Below are 23,041 nucleotides of genomic sequence, written 5' to 3' on the forward strand. Positions count from 1 at the left end.
TCCATTCTTAGTCCCGCTAAACAAGCAACATGGCATCCTAAAATCAATCACAACAAGGCTCATTTAGCCAGTCAATTGATCAATGCGATCATTCCCGGTAATTGCACAATTAAACTTCAAATTGATCACGCCTCGCCTAAATCAAATCCTGTCGTGGCCAGCCACTATACCGCAATGTCTAGGCCAATAAATATCTTCAAAATGCCCCATTAAACTCCCCAAACCATCATTCTGATCAGCCACCACAAAGCTAGATAAGACGCGCACTATAATCCACATTTAAACCCGAACTTACTCCAAACTTGGATCGCTCCGAACCAATCTGTCCAGCCATCTCACGGCACCTCGCGGGTCACTAAATCTCAACTAAATTGTCACACTAAGCCCGTAAAATAGCCACCAAGACAGCCTCCATTCGGTCTCCCAATTTCACCCGCTAAATCCACAATTCCGTCCAAATCACGGCACCTATGCCTCGCCACATCACAGCACACTATAGTCCACTAAACCTCAATTAAATCATCATTCTCGGTCACCAAACGGGCCACAAAAATCAGCCCCTAGCGGCCTCCACTCGGTCCTCAATTTGCACCCGCCAAATTCACATTCTCGCCCAAATTAAGGCGCCTATGCCCAGCCGACTCACAGCACAATACGGGCCTCTAAATCTCAATTAAATCATCACGATTCACCACCAAAACAGCCACGATAACAGCCCCTAACAGCCTCCATCATTTAACCCCTAAAATACCCTAATTAACCCCTAAAACCCATTTAGAAATGCAAATTATCCTAATTAGGGTTTAGGGTCAAACTCACCGGGTGTCCTAAGCTTCAAACCGAGCCGAACACGCGGCAATGGCGGCTGGACAGCGGCAACGCCTCGCTGGAACAGTAACGGCAGCGGCGGTTCCGGCGAACGACGCGAGTCTAGGCGGAGGGGTGGCTGGTCGCGGCGATCGGGAGAGATAGAGGACGGACTGGTGAGGCTGGTGAGGCGTGGGATGGTGGTTCCCGGCGACGGCTCCGGCGGCGGCGGCGGCTCCTCCGGTGAGGTGCTCCCCACGGCCAAACAAGAGAAAGAGAGGGGGAGTGATGGCTGTGGGTGGAAGGGCTGCCGGCTGAGGAGAGGGGAACGGCGGCCCACGGTCGGCGCGACGCACGGCCGAGCTGGCCGGCGACGGCGCGGCACGCCAAAGCCGAGGCGGAGGGCAGCGGCGACGGCTTGCTGTCACGCGCGCGTGAGGGAGAGAAAGGGAACGGTCGGGGCGGCGGCTGGTGGTCAACGCGACGGTGGTCGGGCTTGCTGGTGGCGGCGTCTGGCGGAGTAGCGTCGGGCGGAGGCGGAGGGCGGCCGAGCAATGGACGGCGACCCAGGCGTAACGGAGTAGAACCAAAGCGGGCGAAGAAGGAGGAAGAAGAAGAAGAACAGAGGAAGAAAGGAAAAAGAAAGAAAGAAAAGAAAAGAAGAGAGAGAGAGCAGGTGGGAGTGGGTGAGCTGAGGGGACGTGGGCAGGGGGAGACGTGCGCGGAGAGGACATGCGCGGCAGAGGAGAGAGAGAGAGAGAGAGAGAGAGAGAAAAACAAAAATAAATAAATTTCATTCATATAATAAATGCGATCCGATGGCCCAAATTCAAAATCGAAAGTGGTCTACGGGTCCAAAATAAGCCTCGCACATAAAAAGGGACAAAGGCCAAATTAATTAGACCAAATCATAACGAGGGAGGTCTACCAGTCCAAATTCGCACGTGGTCAAAAACTCTCATTTTTCCATCATTCCTGACAATCTCAACGTTGACCCCGACCATATCGATACCGTCCAATTTATTTCGTCCCGAAACTCCCGGAAATCGACTGCCAAGTTCGGGGTCCAAATAACGGCCAAATTTGATCGAGTGCGATTCTAGCGAAATCTCTAATTTAAAATGATAACCGGGAGTGATCAGTTCCCGGGCGAGATTTTACTATAAGCACACTGACAAATTACGCGTTTTATAAATCCCAAAAATGGGCCAAAATTCGGGATGTCACATTTACTGATTCATTTGAGCAGGATAAATAATTAAAACTTGATCGACCAATCAACAAAATGTTAAGTAGTGTTATTGCACTTACCCCATTTCTTTGAAAGGAATAAAAAAGTTTGCAATGCTTGATTCAGGAAGATTAGTGTTTACAGGCCAGCCCAGTAAGGCAACACCATCGTGCTTCAGGGTATTTAATAGTTTGGAAATCAAAATCATAATCACCGTTTTAAAGTCCTAAATAGCTATAACATTTTGAATTTCGACCCATTTTCGGGATTTATGAAATATTTCTTCAATTCGCTTTCAGTTAAATCTCGCTTGAAATTGATCACTCTTGAGTAAACTAACCGTCAGGGAATGGCTTGCTAGGAATCAAGTACGTGGACCTAAGAATTTGGCCATGGATTGACACTTCGACCATAAGGATTGACGATGGGATATTTTGGGCCATTAAAAGTCGATCCAAGGATGGTTATGAAACAATTCGTTAATGTTATACAATTGGATCACGGGTGATTTCGTTTGGCCATTGTATGAATTTCGAACGGTCCTAAACCTAATTCGAACGATCGCGTTATTCGGAACTAGTGATTAACCCTCGCAATTACATGACCACCAAGGTCGTCATGGCTCGAGTAAACTTAGATGTGGCTCAATATCGAATTGGCCATGAGTCAATACGCATAATTTCTAAAAGTCGTCCGTTAGTTCGAGATGCACTAAATTCGTGTTCGATTGAATTTGGCTATTAATTAAAATCTGAATTGGGTATCGAAGTTTCAAGATTTCCACGACTAAATTTGTCGGACGTCCTCTCATTAAACGTGGTTAATCGTAAGGTCGATCGAAATTTCGAAAAAGGGGAAATTGTGGACAAAATATTTTGTGGATAATCAGCCTCCCCTCTCCTCTCTCTCCTCTCTCACTCCTCCCCTACGTCACCGCTGCACCCCATATGTTGACTCCTTTTTCCGCTGACTTCTTCCTTCCCCCACGTTGCTGCTTCTTCGTCTGCTTTGTTTCTGCTGCTGCTTTTTTCTGCTTTGCTGACTGCTGACCCCTTGCTCTGGCTGCCGCTGACTTCTTCCTTCCCCCACGTGCTGCTGACACCCCCCATACTGCTTCTGTTGTTGCTTCTGTTTCTGCTTTTGTTTCTGCTGCTTCTACTTCACTACTGTTGCTACCCACGCCTTTAACTTCTTCCACCCACTCCACATGATGAACTCCACGTTTGTTGCTTCTGCTTTGCTGACTTCCTCCCCTTCTTTCTCTTCTTCTTTTCCTCTTCTTCTTTGACCGCTGCCCCTTCGCTACTGCTGCTACTCTTCTTCTTCCTTTCTGCTTCTTTGTTCTGCTTCTTATTGCTGCCACCGCCGACCAGACCATTTCCTGCCGGAAACAGCCACGCCGAGCACCACTCCACCTCACCACAGAACAGCCACCCCCAGCCGTCTCTTCATCTCGCCTGTCCGCCGTTCGCCCTGCTGTTGCTTTGGCTGAGGCTTCTTGCTGCATCTCAGCTTGATTTTTTGCTTAGGACTCATAGTAAGTGCTCTCTAAGCCTTGGTTAGGATAATGAGTTACTAATGAACATGTTTAGAGGTGGATTAGAGGCTGTGGATAGTTGGTTTAGTGGCTGGATAAGTACACTTGCTTGATGGTTATTAGTTGGCTGATTCTCGGTTTGATTGTTGTGGTATCTCTGTATTTTGTTATTTTTTTGGAGACTTGTGTGGGCCGAATTTGAGGAAGTTTTCTTCATGGAAATTTTTTCCAACATCTTGAAGTATAACATAAATTAAATTTGGAATTTTTGGAGATCATTTAGGGTCATTCAAAAGTCCATTTTTGGACAGTCTCAAAACTGCCGGAATTACTGTTCACCCGACCTTCTTGTCTTTCCGATTTTTCATAAATTTTTCCAAGCCTCTTTTCAACAAACTCACTTCACGAAAATTATTAAGAACGCTTTTTTCTATGACTTATAAAAATTTCAGAGCTTTTCAAAGTGATTTGGGTACTGAATGATATGTATTTTAATGGTCGGGCGGCCTGTCCGACCGAGTTGAATTTTGTCTGGCTTCGAGTGACAAACAAAGGTGTTTACAGTCGGAACTAGGTTTCGTGTTCTTCATGGAAAATATTTATCAAGATGTTTTATATGATATATCGAAAATTCAGAATTTTCTGAATTGAATTACTATTTATTTCAAAAGGATTTTGGTTGCTGTGCAACTGCTCAGAATAACCCGATTCTGTGCAAGTCCGGTTTTCTCTCTCTCTCGGGGACTATTTGGTGTTATCGTGACATTTTGTTGGATGAGTACGGAGTTAGTGATATACGGCTAATCGAAAAGATGAGAATTGATTTGAGTGCTTTGATGCTTGTGTGATCATATAATGCCCCGAAGAGTCTTACGCGGAGATTTAACCCGTCTTGATGCGTTTTACGCGAGATGATGCTCGATTTATCGGATGCCCGATAGGGGCCCGGATGCCAATCGCGGTAGAGGCTTGATTGATGCTCCTCATGGAATGTCGTCTTGATGCGTTTAACGCGGGACATTGCCTTCGCCGACGTAGCGGGAAGATGCCTAGTTACGCCGGAAGATCGCCAACCTGATATGTTTTACGTGGGCTGTGCCGTGGACCTAATGTGTGTTATGTGGGTCATTAATAATCTGGACATCTTTAAATGTGTGTTATGTAGTGGAGAATGCCATGATTGAGTTTAATGTTGACCACGTCTGAAGGATTATTAACCGTGTTATGCATGATTATGCCTTGAATTGCGTTGTATATGTTTGATGACCATTCAGCCATGTTATGGCGAGATTTTAATGTGCAGGGCTTATGCATGTGCCAGGGCGAGGTAAGGGCGTCTGTGATTGTTCATGGCACATTGATCGATAGAATTGTTTGTTTAAAATTGTCCGAAGGTACGTGTTAGCCTAAGCGAGGCTTAGGTAGTTACTTTTTGAGATTTATCACATTTCCCGTTGTTAAACATTTTCAAGCTTGGAGTGACGAATAGTCATCACATGCGGTTCGAAGACCGGGGGTGATATTGGGCATTTGATGTTTTATCCCTTGTTGGGTGCCCTCTTGTAGAGGAGTTTAAGTTAACCTCCCTTTTGTATATGTGGCCTCGTTAGGAAGTGGCTTCGTGCGAGACTTGTAATTGTGTCGACTTCCTAGGGTTAACATCATGAGTTCTTGTAAGTGACTTGCTGGTTTTATGTGAAGTGTTTTCCTGACTATCGTGTTGATTTGTATGATGTATGGAGAGTTCGAATTTGCTTCTACTTGAGTTCAAAGTTTGAGGTTCTTTTGGGTCGGCGACAAGTCCTGTGATATCGCATGCTTGACGACCTCAGAGAGATGTTGCGGGTTCGTTGGTGTTCGAGGCGTGACAATAACGCTTTTTAATTAAGCGCATAAAAAAATCACATATAACAGTGAAAAAGAAAAATAAGTAAATCGTCATGTATAAAAAAGAGAACATGAATCACTTGGATAAATAAAAGTTAAAACCTTGAACATATTTTGATTGGTGTGGAGCTTTGATAATCTGAAAATATGATGCACTCCTCTCTCACTGTTAGCTAGTGATTGCTCGTTATTTGCTTATTCAAATCCCTAAAATGATGCTACAACTTCTTTTTACATTCTTGTCAGAGATGAGTCGGAGCTTATACAAGACATTGTGGAGAAGATCTCCACTTACCAAGCTCGAACACCTTTGCATGTTGCTAACTATCCTGTTGGGATAGATTCTCGGGTTGTTAAGCTGAAATCGATATTAAATCTTGAGTCTAATGATGGTGTTCTCATGGTGGGATTATGGGGACAAGGAGGTATAGGGAAGACAAGTTTAGCAAAAGCTCTTTACAATGCTATGTTCAGACAATTTGAGGGTTCATGTTTTCTGGCAAATGTTCGAGAAACTTCAAAAGGTAGCGGGGGTTTGGTTACTTTGCAAGAAATATTACTAAATGATGTACTGTTACCGCAACAAAGATTAAAAGTGTCCAATGTCGATGGAGGTATTCATCTGATACAACACAGACTTGGTCACAAAAAAGTTCTCCTCATCCTTGATGATGTGGATGACTTGCACCAGTTGAATACTTTGGCAGGAGACGAGTGGTTTGGTAACGGGAGTAGGATAATCATTACTACAAGAGATAAACATTTGCTAACTTGTCATCGGATAGATCAAGATCATGTGTATGAAGTTCAAGCATTGGATGACAGTGAAGCTCAAGAGTTGCTTAGTCAGCATGCTTTTCTAACACAGCAAATATTCAAAATCAGGACAAATCTAGTGAAGAGTGTTTTGTATCATGCTAATGGCCTTCCTTTAGCACTTGAGGTGCTAGGTTCCTTCTTATGTGGTAGAAGAGAACATGAATGGGAAAGTACACTAAAGAAACTTTCTAGAGTTCCTAACAATGAAATCAATGATGTGCTTAAAATAAGTTATGATGGACTAGAGGAAAATGAGAAGGAGATTTTTCTATACATTGCCTACTTTTTTAAGGGGAAGAGTTGTGCATATGTAAAGAAAGTTCTCGATAGTTGCAATCTTGAGGCAACAATAGGATTAGAAATTCTCATTGAGAGGTCCTTGATAAGAAATGGTTCCAGAATAGAAATGCATGACTTGATTCAATTCATGGGTATGGAAATAGTGAACCAAGAATGTCGAGATAATCCCGAGAAACGCAGTAGACTATGGCAGTATAGCGATGCTTTTGATGTTCTATCAAGCAAGGAGGTAAGATTGCAAATACCATCAAAATTTTGCTCCTAATCTTTTACTCTCTTTACTAATATGAATAGCCTAAATAGTCTTGAATATACAGGGAGATTGTGTTGTAAAAGCTATAGTGTTGGAGCTACCAAAGTCGACAGAGATGTGTATCAATCCTGATGCTTTTACAAAAATGAGAAGGCTAAGATTGCTCATCTTGCGCAACGTGCATGATTCTTTCCACAGTCCTATATGTCTTCCTAATGAGCTTAGATGGTTTGAATGGCCTGGATGTGCTCGCAAGATTCCAGAATTTTCCTCTGGTCCAAAGAAATTAGTGGGACTTTATATGAGTGAAGGCAATATCACAAGAGTGGTAAAACAATTTAAGGTGCGCATTTATCTAGATAGACCTTTTTATTATCCACTTCATTTGTATGTGCATATGCGTGTTATATACACTTGTACACTAAAGGAAGTGGTGTTCCTATGTTTCAGAAACCACTTCTCTATTTTCTTTCAAAAGGATCCTAACTTCTTGGGTTAGAAATATTTTTGCGTGCAGCAAAATTGGCATTTGAAAAATTAAGCGAACAACTTTATTAGAAATACTCAATGGAAACATTTTTATAAAATATACAATACAAAGAAGTTTTCTACATATACGTGGAAAGAGAAAGATATTTCAAGATTTGAAATTTATTTATGAAGGTCATTGCATCATTTAAAAATTCAAATTTTAATACTGAAATATGTGAGAGATAAAAAATAAATAATCAATTTCATGTATCTGCCCGTGGTATAATATCTATAAAATAAGTAATTGAGCATAATTGATGGAAGGAATATAAAAAAAAAAGATTGAAATCTTTTAAAGTAGGAGATCATCTTTACCTTATATAATAGTATAGATAAAGTCTACATACTTTCTAAACCTAATATCTCTAACTTTCGACATAGATATATTTCAAAATTAGATCAAATCTACTAGTGAAGATATTCAAATTGCAATTTGTTGTCAGTTGTAAACTTTTTTATTTTATAGGAAAATTGTACAGTGATTGAGCAAAGGAGAAACAAAAATATGACGAATGGACAATTAACATGTATATAGAAGTAAAAACACTCAAGGAGTAGATGGTTGAGGGGTAGGCCACGTAGTCATCAAGCGATAGAACCTTACTCAATGCACATACCTAAACAGCGGGGATTTGTCCAGCATCAATAAGATTAGCTCAATCAAAGGTTTGAATGCACCTTTCTGTAAAACAAGGCATTGTTAATTGCTTAAATCATTTCTTAAGGAGTAGCACTTCTAAGTGGACATAATAGAGTATTTATTAGGAACTTTGCCAGTAATGTGTGCACAACTAAATGAATATAAGTGATCCAGTGGGAACATACCACTAGTTTCTTGATAGAAAGTCAGAGCCAGATTTCGAATTGGATATGTGAAATTTTTATTTTCTTCTGAATGTTTTTCAAAGTTGGCTTCATTGTCTTTGCATGACTTAAAAAAAAGTAAGATCTATTATTTTTTACCCAATTATATTGTGATAGTTAAAGCCAGAACTAGCGGTGTCTTCTTCACTTTACTTTGGTGATTGCCACATGAGATGACACGAGGAATAGTTTTGTCATGTGGCCAACATCCGTCTTCGCCACGTGGCACTCCACCATGCTTTTATGATTGTCACATGGCATGACGCGAGGCATAGTTTTGTCATGCGGCCCATATTTGCATGCTCACCACGTGATACTTCACTTGAATTTTGTGATTGCCACATGCATGACGCACGGCATAGTTTTATCCCGGCAAAAGAACACTACAAGTGCCATAACTTGTGTACGGCGCTCACTTTGGTGCCATAAGTTTTTTTTTTATCACTTTAGTGCTAAAATTTTTGAAAAACGATCACTTAAGTACTAAAATTTTTGAAAAACGATCACTTAAGTGCCAACTCCGGTGCCGTACACAATTTTTCGCCGGAAATCCGACGTGGCATTTTTTTTATTAATTTCTGAAGCTGACGTGGCTCGCCGGAGATTGACACTTAAGTGATCGTTTTTCAAAAAATTTAGCACTTAAATGATCGTTTTTAAAAAATTTTAGCACTTAAGTGATCGTTTTTCAAAAATTTTAGCACTGAAGTGGTCCAAAAAAAACTTATGACACTTAAGTGATCGTTTTTCCTCCGACTTGGCACCAAAGTGATCCGAAAAAAAGTTATGGCACCAAAGTGATCTCCGTACACAAGTTATGGCACTTATAGTGTCCTTTTGCCGTTTTATCCCAAATCAATTTTCGTCTACTAATGGAGGGTTGATTTGGATCAGAAGTACCAATTTGGGATCGCTTTTGTTAGAGGAAAATTAATTTGGGGTAACTGTGTAATAGTGGTACCACTTTAGGATTTTTGTGAAACGAAAATAATTTGGAGTAAATTTGCGAATTGATTTGGGATTTTTAAATTCTAATTTTTTTAATAATTGTCTAACACAATCTTACTTGTGAATTTTTTTATATTGTGTACCTATATGTTATTGAAATCTTACAAATAATATCTAAAATGTAAAATCATAAGAGTTAGAGCTATCGCTAAGGTTTGGATCGCCCATACAATCCTTTCCTCTGGATGATAGCAAGATTAAAATGGAGTCTGCAAGTGTTGTTACATTAATTGTACCTCTCACTGTGTGACTGAAATAGTCAATGGTGCTCTAACTTATCTCTTGTTCTCCGCTTGCGAATTCTCAACCTGTTAACAGCTATATGCTACCCATATAACAATCATTCACAAATGCACTCGTTGAGCAGCACCTTTCAAGACTTGAGAGCACAATACATTGCTTCTTATCACCATATCATAGCATGCACCCTTATCACTAGTCTGTCGGTGTTGCCCTATGGAACTACTTGCAATCAATTATCCAATGATCCTCCTAAGTATGTCATCTTCCAAAGACTTTACATTGATGACAGATCGACATTGGTATCTCAAAGTCCTCATGAACATCTCGTTAGATTTGACTTGTTCTCCTCCTGTCATGATCTCATTCTTGTAATCAGTCTTCACGGAACTCACAAAGATCAGTGCTATTATCACAATTTTTCTGAAAGCATACGTCATTAAGATTAATATTTTCACTTATCATAAAGATAGTAGACCAAGGATAGTTTTGGAATCTTCAAAATACCATAAGGATGTTTTACCAATAGAAACCACTATCAATTGACCTTGGATTCATATATCCAAAAAAAATTTTATAATCCAAGATTTATCATCTGAAGAAGGAAACACCAAATCAAAGTCCATCCAGGACTTTCTTTTTACGCCTCGTCCAATCTGAATCGATCTACATCCTCTAATTGAGTCGGCTTCAGTATACATACTCAAACTTGAGACATAATTTAATTACTCTCTACCTTGTCTCGACGTTTGTAGCCAAGTCATACTGCTCATCCATCATAGTAGCTCTCCCAATGCCCCAATGGGCGCTTATTCTCTACAAAGGCTAATTGAGCTCAAGCTTTGCCATCATGTCTACTGGATTCTTCGTTGTTGCGATCTTCTTCATAGTAACCTTGCCCTTCGCCACACATCTCGAATCAAATGATACTTGATGTCAATATACTTCATTCGCTTGTAATAAATTAGATTATAAGCTAGATATTTTGCACCTTGGTTATCACAATGTATAGCAATGTTTTGCTGCTCCAAGCCAAAGGCCGATAGCATAAACCTTAGTCATATTCTCTCATTCGCTATAAAAGTCAGTGCCATGTGCTTTGCCTCAATCAAAGACAAGGCAATGTGGTTCTATAAGGATGCCTTCCAACTCACTGCACCACCTGTTGGTCTAAACACATCTCCAGCTAAGGACCTGCACTTATCCAAGTCACCGGCATAACGTGCAGTCTCTCTACCATTGCTGTCCCTTCAACACATTATACCAATATATATTGTCCCCTTCAAGTATATGAGGATCCACTTCATAGCTTCTGATTGTTTCTTACCAGGACGCTTTATGTAACAACTAACAATGCTCACAACTTATGAAATGTCAAGCTTCATGCTTACCATGGCATACATAATACTACCTACTTCACTAGAATAAGGAACATGGAACATTTGTTCCCCCTTCTTAGTCTGCAAGGAGTTTAAAGTGCTTGGCTAAAGGTATACTCACAAATTTCGCTGATTGCATGCCACAATCTTCTCAATATATTTCATTTGATATAGACGCAAAACTGTTGTAGCCCTATCTCATAATATCTTCATACCCAATATCTTCTTTGTAGTACCTAAAATCTTTTATCTCAAACTCAGTACTCAACTAGCACTTCAGCATATGAATATCAGACATATCCTTAGCTACTATCAATATGTTATCAACATATAATAACAAATAAATTAAATACCCATCCTCCAATTTCCTAAAGTTAGCACAAGTATCCAATTGACTTATTGAATAGTCCAACTAGTCATGGAAACATTAAAACATTTATACAATTACTTAGGAGGTTGTTTTAGCCCATGCAAAACTTTCTTTAATAAGCAAACATGATTTTCCTTACCGAAATAGCATATCTCTCTAGTTGCCTCACGTAAATCCACTCCTCCCATGCACTGTGAAGCAAGATTGTTTTCACATCTAGCTGCTCCAACTCGAGATCTTGTGTAGCAACTAAGGCAAGTAATACCTGAATAGAAGTATGCCTTACCATATGAGAGAACACCTTATTGTGGTAAATGTCTTTCCACTACATATATTCTTTCACAACAAGTCTCACCATATAGCTCCCTACCCAACACTAGGAATGCCCTAGCTCCTTTTGTTTTTAGACATATTTGCATCTAACTATCTTCTAGCTTTTGGATACTTTGACCAAATCCCATGTTTGATTCCAATGGAGTGACTTCATATCTTCACTCATCGGCGCTAGCCACTACGATGACTTACCACTAGCCATCGCCTCAAAATAAAATAAATGTGCATCTGTCTCCACCTTAAAAGCAATTTCTATGATTTGCCTTCTCTGTCTGCCTGTGGCTATATTGTGTCGCGACTTTACTAGTTGTTCGGTATCATCGACTTTAGGAACTGTAGTCTCAACCTCTATTGCCTTTGAGTTGTCTGGACTCTCCACCTAAAGATCCATTTCACAATTAACGCCATGATTCATTTGTTCGATCAGTAGTGTCTCAGCACTCGACTATTGAAGTATAGTAGTCGCGTCTAATGTCACATCTTTGCCAACTAGAAAACCAGGTGACTCGGGACCATTACACCATAGCTGGTAACCTTTCACCCTATGTGCATAACCCAGAAATATGCACTTCTTTGCCCTTACTCAAGCTTAACATCATTTACATGAGTATATGCAAGACATCCGAATACTCTTAGTCCATAGTAGTCAATAGGATTCCATGGCCATACTTCCTCATGAGTTTTCCACTCGAAAACAGATGATGCAGATTGAATAACCAAGCAATAGCCTATGTTCACTACTTTGGCCTAAAATTCCTTGCCCAGTCTTGCATGCGAAAAAATGCACCCTGCTCACTTAATCAAAGTTCTATTATTTCATTCTATGATACCATTTTGCTGTGGTGTCCAGGACACTATGCTGTGTCCCACAACCCCTTCTCCCATGTAAAATTGATAAAATCTTTACTAGAGAACTCCATGTCATTATTGATCCTAAGGCACCTAATTTGCTTACTGAATCCTTCTCAACAAGTGCCTTAAACTTCTTGACCTAATCGAGCACCTCAGATTTGTGCTTTAGGAAGTATATCCATACATTTTTCAAATAATCATTGATGAATACCAACATATATTGGGCACCCCTTTCGAAGAAATCAGAGATGGGCCCTAGACTTCTACATGAATGTAACCGATCGGTTACTTGGTCGAATGCATGGCTATAGTGAATTTAACTTGGCTAAAAATGCATAGCTCATACAAGTCCAACTTCCCTATTTTCTGACCCTTGAGCAACTCGGTATCACTCAGTATGATCATACTTGTCTGGAAGAAGGATACTACAAGTGTCAAAACTTGTGTACGGCGCTCACTTTAGTGTAAAAAGTTTCTTTTGAATCACTTCAGTGCCAAAATTTTTTAAAAACGATCACTTAAGTGCCAACTTCGGTCAGTTTGGCCGGAAATCCAACGTGCCATTTTTTTATTAATTTCTGAAGTTGACGTGGCTCGCTAGAGGTTGAGTAGCATATACAGTTAGCTTTTTTTTATTTTAAATAATTTTTTACCATTTCTTTCTTTCTTTTTTCCTTTTCTTTCTTTTCTTTTTTTCCTTTTCTAATCTACCGGTCGGTTGCTGGTGGCTGGCCGCCTGGCCTTGCTCGAACAAGGCCGCCATTGCCCGCCATAGGCGAGGGCGGGCAAGACCCAGCGAGGGCTCGCCTTGCCAGATCCAACGAGGCCAGCCCTCGCCCGGGCCACGACGGCCTCGCCGAATCTGGCGAGGGGAGCCCTCGCCGGGCATCGTCTTCCCCCGGGCGACGCCCGGTGAGGCCGCCATGGCCCAAGCAAGGGCTGGCCTCACCGAATCTGGCGAGGGGAGCCCTTACCGGGGCTCGCTCGTGCCTAGGTGAGGCCAACCCTTGCCGGGGCTCATCTGCCTTCGCCCAGGCGACGGTTGGCTGGGCCTCGCCTGTGGTGGGCAACGGCGGCCTCGTCTGGGCGAGGCTAGGCGGCCGATGAGAAAAGAAAGAAAAAGAAGATGGCTGGAGAAGAAGAAGATGGCCGGAAAAGAAAAAAAGAAAAGAAGGGAAAAAATTAAAAAAAAAATTTAAAAATCAAAATATACACATGGAAACGCCACATAAACTGATTTTTTTAAAAAAATTCCAACTCGAATTTAAATTTTAATTATAAATGCCACATATTAATTTGGCCGGAATTTCTCGTCGTTGGCACTTAAGTAATCGTTTTTCCTCCGATTTGGCACTTAAGTGAGCCATCGAAAACTTTTGGTACTAAAGTAAGCGCCGTACACAAGTTTTGGCACTTCTGCTTTTCTTCTTCCATACTTGTCTCATTCTTGTGCCCCAATGGCATATGCCATAACTTAGTCAAGTTTGAGTTTGACTCACCTAATGAAACTGCAAGAGCTCTAATTATGGTCTCTCCTAGTAGATGATACAGAGAATTCACATTCTTCCCACTCATCACTATCATGGCTTCTCGAGAGATCTTTAGCACTCCTCCTTTAGTGATGTACTTACACTTGATGTTATCGAGTGTTTCAAGAGAAATACGGTTATTCTTGAGCTCCGATACATGCCTAATGTCTGTCAATATGTGCAATACTCCATCGTGCATTCAAATCCGAACTGTCCTTATCCAGACAATCTTTTAAGCTAAGTTATTTCCCATCAGAACTCTATCACCATGTGCAATCTGGTAAGTAGTAAACTAGTTCCAATGAAGAATCATTTGATAAGAACAGCCCCAATTCTAGCACTATGCATCTCTTGACAAGTCGACAGTCACACTCAAGACAGCCTTTGCATCATTGATGCTTTCCTCGGCAACGATTGACACATTGCACTACTTGTGGTATTTTGCCTACTATATCTGTTTCTTAGCTTTAAGCAATCTCTCCTCATATGCCCCTCCTCGTGACATTCAAAGAACATCACACAGCCCTTAGACTTTTTATGGTGAGACTTCAATCTATTTTTACCTCTGCTCTTGGACTCTGATATTGATCTCTACCTTGAATCACAAGTCCTCATGCCACCTCTTGTGTTAGGTACTCATCTTGCAATTTTCCCTACCACTCCTTAGAGAACAAGGCAGATTGTACCTCTTCTAAGGTAATTGCAGTATTCCCTTGTAATGGTGAATTAGTAAAGTATTGTCATGACTCTGGTAGAGAAGCCAATAATATCATGCCTTATTTTTCATCATTTAGAGTCTCAATGTTTTTTAAGTCCATCATGAGTTTGTTAAACACATCTAAATGGGATATGATGGAAGTATTTTTAGTATAACAAACTTGAAACATCCTCTTCAACGTGTATAAGTGATATTCAAACCCTTCTTTACACATAATACCTAAAATTTTGCCCACAATGCTGCAGCATCCTTCTCTTCGACCACCATTATTAATACCTCATCTGACAAATTCAATAGTATTATACTTCTTGCTCTCTCAATTTACTCATCTTTATCAGCATCTTTCGTCATTTCTGGCAACTTAGCCTTGCCACCCAATGCCTTGCCCAAATTTTGGATTGTTAATAGTGCATGTATAGTAATGCTCTACAACCCAAAGTTGTTCCTCCTATTAAACTTTTCAAAATTTCTACTTTCGCCTTACACATAATTGCATCAACAGAATTTCTAGACAACGATCAGACAAGCAAAAATCCCAAATCAAATACATAAATTTTTAGTGGTAGCTCTGATACCAATTGTGGTAAAATAATTCAAAAACTAACAGATCTTACGATTAAATCAACACAAAATTACTAGAAAAAAAAACATGAGATATTTATGTGATTCGATCTTGGTATTGGTACCTATTCCATGGAGATAGCCAGCACCAAAACATCTGCTAATTAATCAGAGAATTTCAAAGTTACAATCGCTCTCACACTTGAGTATTTCCCAGATACACCTAACCCCACACTGCTCACAAAGAAACAAATCAGTTTGGATGTAAAACTACATTACATATATCACTATGTTCAACTCTTGGTCTCATACCTTGGATAGATATGAAGAAACCCTCGTCGGTTGACCGAACGTTGGATTCATATATCCAACAAAGAAAAACAAATTATAATCCAAGATTATCATCCGAAGAATGCAACACCATGTCAAAGTCCAATTCGGACTTTTCTTTTACGCCTCATCCAATAAGAAGGCCCACATCCTTTAATTAGGTCGAGTATAATATGCAGGCTCAAACTCAAGACATAATTATAAAGTATGTGAGATAAAATAGACTAACCAATTTCATGTATCCGTTCATGAGTTTGTAAAATAAGTAATTGAGTATAATTGAAGGAAAGAATTAAAAAAATTGAAATCCCTTAAAAGTGTAGGATGTCCTTTCTTTACTTAATATAATAACATAGATGAAGTTCTAATTCTTTTTAAATCCAATGTCTCTAACAATCGACATAGTTATATTTTAAAATCAAATAAAATCTACCTAGTGAAGAATGAAAATGTGCTAGTGTAAGTTGTGTAACCTCATTCTAACTGTGACGGTTGTTTACACATTACCTTTTTTGTTTTACAGAAAATTTGTATAATGAGCACATATAAAGGAAACAAAAAAAATAAAGAACGAATCCGTTGATATTGTGTATAAAAGTGAAAACACTCAAGCAGGATCTGGATGAGTGGTGGATGTGGTAAATTAGATATCCTAGTCACAACATCTCCTACTAAAAGTAATTTTTAAGACGCCAAGTAGTTATCAAATAATGGAGCCTTACCTGATATACGTACCTGAACAAGAGGATTTGTCCTGCATCGATAGAATCAGCTCTGTCATAGGTTTGAATGCACAGTGCTGTAAAACAAGGAGCAGCAATTCTAAGCAAACATAATAAAATATCTATTAGAAGCTTTGCCAATAATGTTGTAATGCGTTGACAAATAATGGGATCTAGTGGTGGCATACCACTAGTTTCTTAATCAAAAGTCAAAGCTAGATATTGAATTGTATATGTGAATTCTTTTTCTTCATGATTTTTTTCAAAGTTGGTTTCATGTTCTTTGCATGACTTCAAAGAAATTTGAAATTTTATTTATTTTTTCAAAACTTTCATTGTGATAGAATATAGTGTTGACATTAAGCTATTATATATAGTCTATATCAGAATTAAAAGACAAATGTTCACTCCGGTGTTAGCCACATGACATTAGCTTTGCTTCTCTAATTGGCACATGGCATAACACGTGGCTTAATTTTGTCACGTGGCCCACATTCACATGATTTCCATATGGCACTTCACTTTACCTTTTTTATTACCACATGGCATGACATGTGGCATAGTTTTACCATGTGGCCTGCATCCGAGCAATATCCATTAGCTTTTTTATTTATCATCTCTAAATTTCAATCTCTTACAGTATATAGGTATAGAATTGTAATTACTACTATTAGTAAAGTTTATAATTGTTTACTAATTTCTCAATACAATGTGTAATTCTCAGAAAATCAATTTATAGTAACTTTTAATGAAATGTTTGTTTTGCTGTTTTTGCAGGACTTCCAACAATTGAAGTACATTAATTTCAGTAACTGTGAATCACTGGTTCGTATGCCCGACCTTTCTTGTACTCCAAACCTTGAGGAATTGGTTCTTTGTGGTTGCAAAAACTTGGTAGAAGCCCATGTGTCTATTGGATATCACAACAAGTTACAGTTGTTGAATTTAATGGGGTGTAGAAAATTTGATAGTTTCCCTGATATTTCACATAAACTCAGAGGCTTGAGAAAGCTTTGTTTACAAGGGACCGCTATTAAAGAACTTCCTGCATCAATAGAAAATCTTGTCTCTTTGAAAATAATGGATTTATGTAATTGCAAGAACTTGATAAGTCTTCCATCTAGCATTTACAAGTTACAAAACATTGAACTATTGGAACTTGCATATTGCCCAAATTTAATAGGATTTCCAAAAAACGAGGATTCAGCTGATCCGCGCATGAAGACCGGACCTTCAAGTTTACTCTATTTATCTCTTGGGGGCTGTAATTTGTCCAGAATAGAATTTCTCGAGAATCCTTCCTGTTTTCCCTTCTTGCAACAATTAATTCTGGCGGAGAGCAATGTTTCTTGCCTTCCCACATCTATTCATAAGCGTGATCATTTGACCGTATATGCAATTTCATATTTCCATCAATTACAAGAGATACCGGAGCTTCCACCATTTGTGAAGCATCTTTTGGCTAATAATTGCGAATCTCTGCAAAAATATGGAGATTCATTTTCATCTTCTGTTCTTGTCCGTAGAGTGTTGACCGTGGCTGACGTTCCCTCTCTGGACCAGGTTAGACTCTCTCTCTCTCTCTCTCTCTCTCTCTCTCTCTCTCTCTCTCTCTCTCTCTCTCTCTCTCTCTCTCTCTCTCTCTCTCTCTCTCTCTCTCTCTCTCTCTCTCTCTCTCACGGAGTACATGCTGGATGTATTGCGTTCTTGTATATTGCAATAGTAGTAAATGCAAAGGCGCAAGAAAGGCAAACAAATATAAAGTGATTCTGTATGTGTATGCATGTAATGGAGTTGGCTACCATACTTTTATGGGAATGATTTCTATCACATGAGAGTTGTATGTTAATGCAAGCAAGGATCAATGAATCTCTACTCATTTAGAGAGCTCAAGTTTGAAGTGGAATTCACTAGGATTAATCACTAAACTCAAAATGAATTCTTCTGTTTGAGTACACTACTAATAACAAACTTCGGTACTTTCTAATGGTCTATCTATATAACAGACACCTCTTGATTACACAATTTGTCTCCCTGGAGGAGAGATGCCAAAGTGGGTCCTCCCTATTGAAGAGAGTTCTGTATCATTCATGGCTTCGAAGGACTTGTATGACAAGTTTCTTGTATTGACTCTTTGTGCCGTTTTCAGTAATAATGGACAAGGAAAGTGTCCGATATTCGAGATTTTATCACATGTGAATGGCGAAATGAGGGATTGCAAAGGAGGAAGGATCTTCACGACAACGGATTCAGATCAAATCTTGATTTGGTATTTCACACCATATGATCTGTGGGGAGACGTCGATTTCGGTCAAATTGATGGGAGTCATGTACACTTTAGCCTAACATTATCGTCTACAATGGTGAAAAAGTGGGGATTCCAAATAATATGCAAGCCACTGGGTGACGATTTAAGTGTTGGGATTCAAGACAATCAGCTAATCGATCCAGCTTTACTCCGCGAGGTTGTTCTTGAATCAACAGATTTAGAAGTTGAGAGTCCAGTTATGCACATAGATAGTTTGATCAAAACAGATGTACAGAAAGACTTGCAGGATTGTCAAAGGAGCAGTGAGGAACATAGTCATATTGTATCAAAGGGAAATCCTACGCTTATTCTCCCTCATGGCATGCGCACCGAGACTACGCTGACTTCCAATTCGACCGGCAGAGATGAGGATGGTAGTGTTGGCTTGCAGCTTTTGTTGTTAGAATGATCGAAACTTGCTAAGGAAGCAATTCGTAGGTAAATGAACTCGCTGATCTTGATTACAATGCATTCTATCTTCTTGTTCTTCTCATTTTCTTTGCTCAAGAAAACTTGTAACCCGCTCTTAGTACCCGCTTTTGCCCATTTATTAACATTGAGGTACTTTATGTGTCCATTTTAATTAGCGTTAACTTTGCTGGCTAGAACATAGGAAATAATCAGCCCCGCCCCACTTCTCGACTTAATATCGAGCAAATGAGTTCGACCGAGAAAGCATGCAAAGGTTGTGGCTGGAGAGTTACATGAAGAGGCTCGGGCGAATAATTTCATGTGTGTAGAGCACATTTCATGCGAAGAAAAGTCGAACAAGAACAACATCACAGGCTCTGACATGTGGAAAGCATGCAAACGTGGAAAGTGGTCACGATGGATGGAGATTTGGTCAGAACGAGGAAGAAATGGGAAGTTATCGTGCGGTTATCAACGTGGGATGTGCATTTGATGGCGGTGGAGGGAAAATTGGAAGAGAAGATACGACTTCCACGGAGTATAAAGGACGAAGGAATCGGAGAAGAGAGACGCACGCAATACTCTCCAAGAGTTTATTCTACCGTTGTTTTCATTTTACTTTTTCTTTCGTTGCACTTTCGATTCTTACGCTCTCATTTCCCTGTATTTCCATTTCAAAGTTGTTACTTTCCATGTAATTTCAATTTCCAGTGCATCTGCAATTTTTCTTCGCATTTAGTTTCACACAGATTCATCACTTAATCCAAGTCTCGTTCCCATATTTTATACTCTAGTACGGAACTACGGAGCGATCTCGGTTGCTCTCCCTTCACTCAACTATTACTGTAAACGGATTCAAACGCGACTCATAAAAATTTATCGTCAGCCTTGACCACATAGCTGTCCTGCTCGACTGCATCATGTAGATTGGCTCCATTTCATCTCATTCTGGCATTCCACACCATGTGAACCTCAAGGAACTTGGAGTCCGTAGCCAAATTTTGAAAAATGGAAGCTTATTTTCTCCATGCAACGCAATAAACTGAACACTAGAGTGAAATATCTCTGTGGCAGATAGAAAGCCTTCTTCAGGAATCAAGATGTCCGCTCGCCTTTTTGAACAATTCCTCTTGGTTATACCTGGGAGTGGGAAGAATCTAAATTGAGCTACCACGGTACAACCGTTCGAACTTCTTCATGCATGTTAGATACATCAGGGATCACATTTGTACATGGGCAATGATGCCTAAACATGGAGACGACAGACGTCACAAACCCCAATCAAGGCAAGCTGATTATATTCACTGAGTCAGGCCAACTCCAATCTAATTAGCTTGGTGCGGGGGATTAAAGGACACTTAACATTCAGAGGGATGAGACAACTTCTCTGGTTATTCCTTGACAATGGGCTTCTCCAGTATGACTGCATCCTCCAGAAGGAACTTAACCAAGGCAAGCAAAAGTTTTGAGCTAAAAGAACGAGAGAATCGGAAATTTGCCACATAAGGGGAAATCTTCTTCTGCAATTTCCAAAATTCATCGTCATTGAAGTTAAGTATCGAAAGTCCCTTTGAAACGGACGCTGTAGATAAACGCCAACATTAGGTAACTCATCATCTTGCAAGATGATGAGTGAGGGGATGAGAAAGATTCAACTTAACACAGCAAAAAAGATCAAGTTATTTCTTGACCTCATTTGACAGTTGCAAAAAATAAAATTGCTAGTCAAATGAACTAGTTCATCATCTGCATCAACATAATCATTTTATCTTCTTCTCTGGTAACTCATTATCTGAAATTTTCAGGCCATAGCAAGCTGGAAATGTTTGTGAGGCCTACAATGCAATCAAAGTGACTTGACGATACCACTGTGGGTTTCTTATTTGATAACACAAACTAGAGAGTTTAAAACTTTCTTCCACAAATTCATTATCTAACAGGACCAGATGTTGAAGTAGATTGATACCTCCAACTCGAGAATGAGAGGAATCCGCCCTCTGTATGTCTAAATTTATCCAGGCCCAGCAAACTCTCCAGCGGCATTGCTATCCTTGGGAGGTCCAATCTACCAACTCCTGTATGCAATTTTGCTGCCGGGCCAAGCACGGCATGGCCAGACCACGTGCTTGGGCTTGGGCCCTTCTCCGAATGGGTCCAGCCCAGCACGGCACCTCAGTGGGCATAGCCGAATGGCCGTTGCTAGTTCGGCGGACACGAAGGGTGAAGGAGCAAGGCATATGAAATTGAGTACGGCAATGCATTAATCTAACAAGAACTCGAAAATAAACACAATTAAACTGGAATTTTGAGAAACCGAAAAAAGGACACGAAATATTTTAAAAATCTCGAAAGGGTCTATTGCTGTATATTGTGGTCGTCTATCTCCATATCCAACAAACTTTTTGGAATTGGTTCCCAATTCCAATGGCCTATTCCGTTTCTGATGTTTGGTTTCAATTGTGAATCATCGAATGGGGGGGATTCCGCCAACTTCTTCAAATTTGCCTTTCCGCTGCTATGGCCGTGGAATCATCATTCCATTCCTAAGTAGGTTAGAGCCATTCGGGCTAATGAAATAAATTAAATTGCAAGGTTATCATTAGTGGACCATATATATTACACATGCCCAACTGCAGTTGAAACATGAAACACTGGTCTCCCAATTAAACACGGACCAAAAGTGTCGAGAAGAATTAAGTTCAGGCCCAGGTGCTCCCTGAGGAGGGCATCCACGGGTGCAGTTTCCCGCAAGTCTTGAGCAGATCGGCACAGGAGGGATCGGCCTCCCCTTCCGGTATGAGCTCTAACCCCAGCTCCTCCTCTATGTCATCCGATGCCGATGTCAGCAGCAGCTCGCACCCTTCGTAGTTCAGGAAGTCGGGCGGATCAGCCGGGCTGTACCTCAGCTGCCCAAACTGCCCCTGCAGGTGGGCCGGGAACACCGCCTTGCGCTTGCTCTGGAGTCCCCTGAACTGGGAAGGGCCAGCCCCGTGCTGATCGGGATTCTTGATCTGGATGAGAAAAGATCCTTCTCTGTCGACGTTGAGCGACTCTCGGGGCTCCTGCTTCTCATCTTCCGGAGGGAATTCGAGCTTGTATATGAGGAGCGTGTGCGCCTTCTTCCCGCGTGATTTGTGTCTAAGTATGCGGTACACGCCCTCCCCCAACGCTCTGGCCGCAGCAGTGTGGCGGTGTCCCCTCGTGGAAGTGTCGTACTCCTCTGCAAGAAGCAAATCCGACTATTCAATTGAATCACAAACAGAGAGAGAGAGAGAGAGAGAGAGAGAGCAGAAGCAGAGCACCTGCTTTTAGAGCTGACTTGACATCATCGATCTTGGTGGTGACCATCTCCACAAATCCCCAGGAAGGTCGGCTCCGTTTGCTTGGGTCTGGAAGACTCTTCTTCCCCATCACTATCAACCTCAACAGTGCCTGCTTCTCGATGTTCACTTCCTGCGTTTGGCAATTACAAAGAGGCTGTGATATTGCGAGGTGGTCATAGACAAGTTGTTGGGTCGTGGTTCTTGTGACCATCATTACCTGGCTACCGTGGCCACCTTGGACAGTAGCCTGGGTCGGAGCCTTCCTTGCCGGAGTGGGGATCTTGCTTCTCCTGGACAGGCCTCTCACGGGACTCGGCACGGAGGACTATGTAAGGGCACTGTGAGCTGCTTCTCTCTCCACCTTGGACCTATAGAAGAAGAATATCTACCCTCTTTCCTGCAATCATGACCCCATAACAAGCTCGCTCGCTCGCTCGCTCGCTATCCTCCCCCATCAACTAACAGTGAAAAGGACAAAGCAAGTATAGAACCTGAATTTCGACTTGGGGATCATTTCTGGTCTTGACTTCCTCGCCTTGACCCATTTCCAGTGCCACTGCCATAGCACAGCATGCAGCAGATGCAAATGGAGTCGGAGAATTGACGGCAACCAGAGTGGATTGCGGACACGTCACTTTGTGGATATCCCACGTTCCAGTGCAGAGGCCTGCCTCGTCTTTGTGTGTGTTGCTGTCGGCGACCGAAAAGCAAATATTTTTCTCAACAAT

General features: G+C 40.9%; 1 protein-coding gene and 1 pseudogene across 2 annotated transcripts in view; one reads left to right on the plus strand and one right to left on the minus strand.

Annotated features, from left to right (window-relative positions):
- The window catches only part of LOC115667269 (disease resistance protein Roq1-like), a 110,002-nt gene that overhangs the window by 3,043 nt on the left and 83,918 nt on the right, over nt 1-23,041 (plus strand). Inside the window, exon 2 of one of the 2 annotated variants that reach the window (XM_056302546.1) lies at nt 5,709-6,656. The exons of the other annotated variant lie outside the window; for it this stretch is intronic. Within the exon in view, the coding sequence (XP_056158521.1) occupies nt 5,709-6,656 (948 nt within the window). The remainder of the gene's footprint in view (nt 1-5,708; nt 6,657-23,041) is intronic. 2 annotated transcript variants of the gene reach the window in all.
- On the minus strand, nt 21,690-22,876 carry LOC115667909 (uncharacterized; annotated as a pseudogene).

This window comes from Syzygium oleosum, unplaced genomic scaffold, assembly GCF_021117445.2.
Source record: "Syzygium oleosum isolate NSW1041296 unplaced genomic scaffold, Sole_v2.1 Sole_v2.24, whole genome shotgun sequence".
In the NCBI taxonomy this organism is placed as follows: Eukaryota; Viridiplantae; Streptophyta; class Magnoliopsida; order Myrtales; family Myrtaceae; genus Syzygium; species Syzygium oleosum.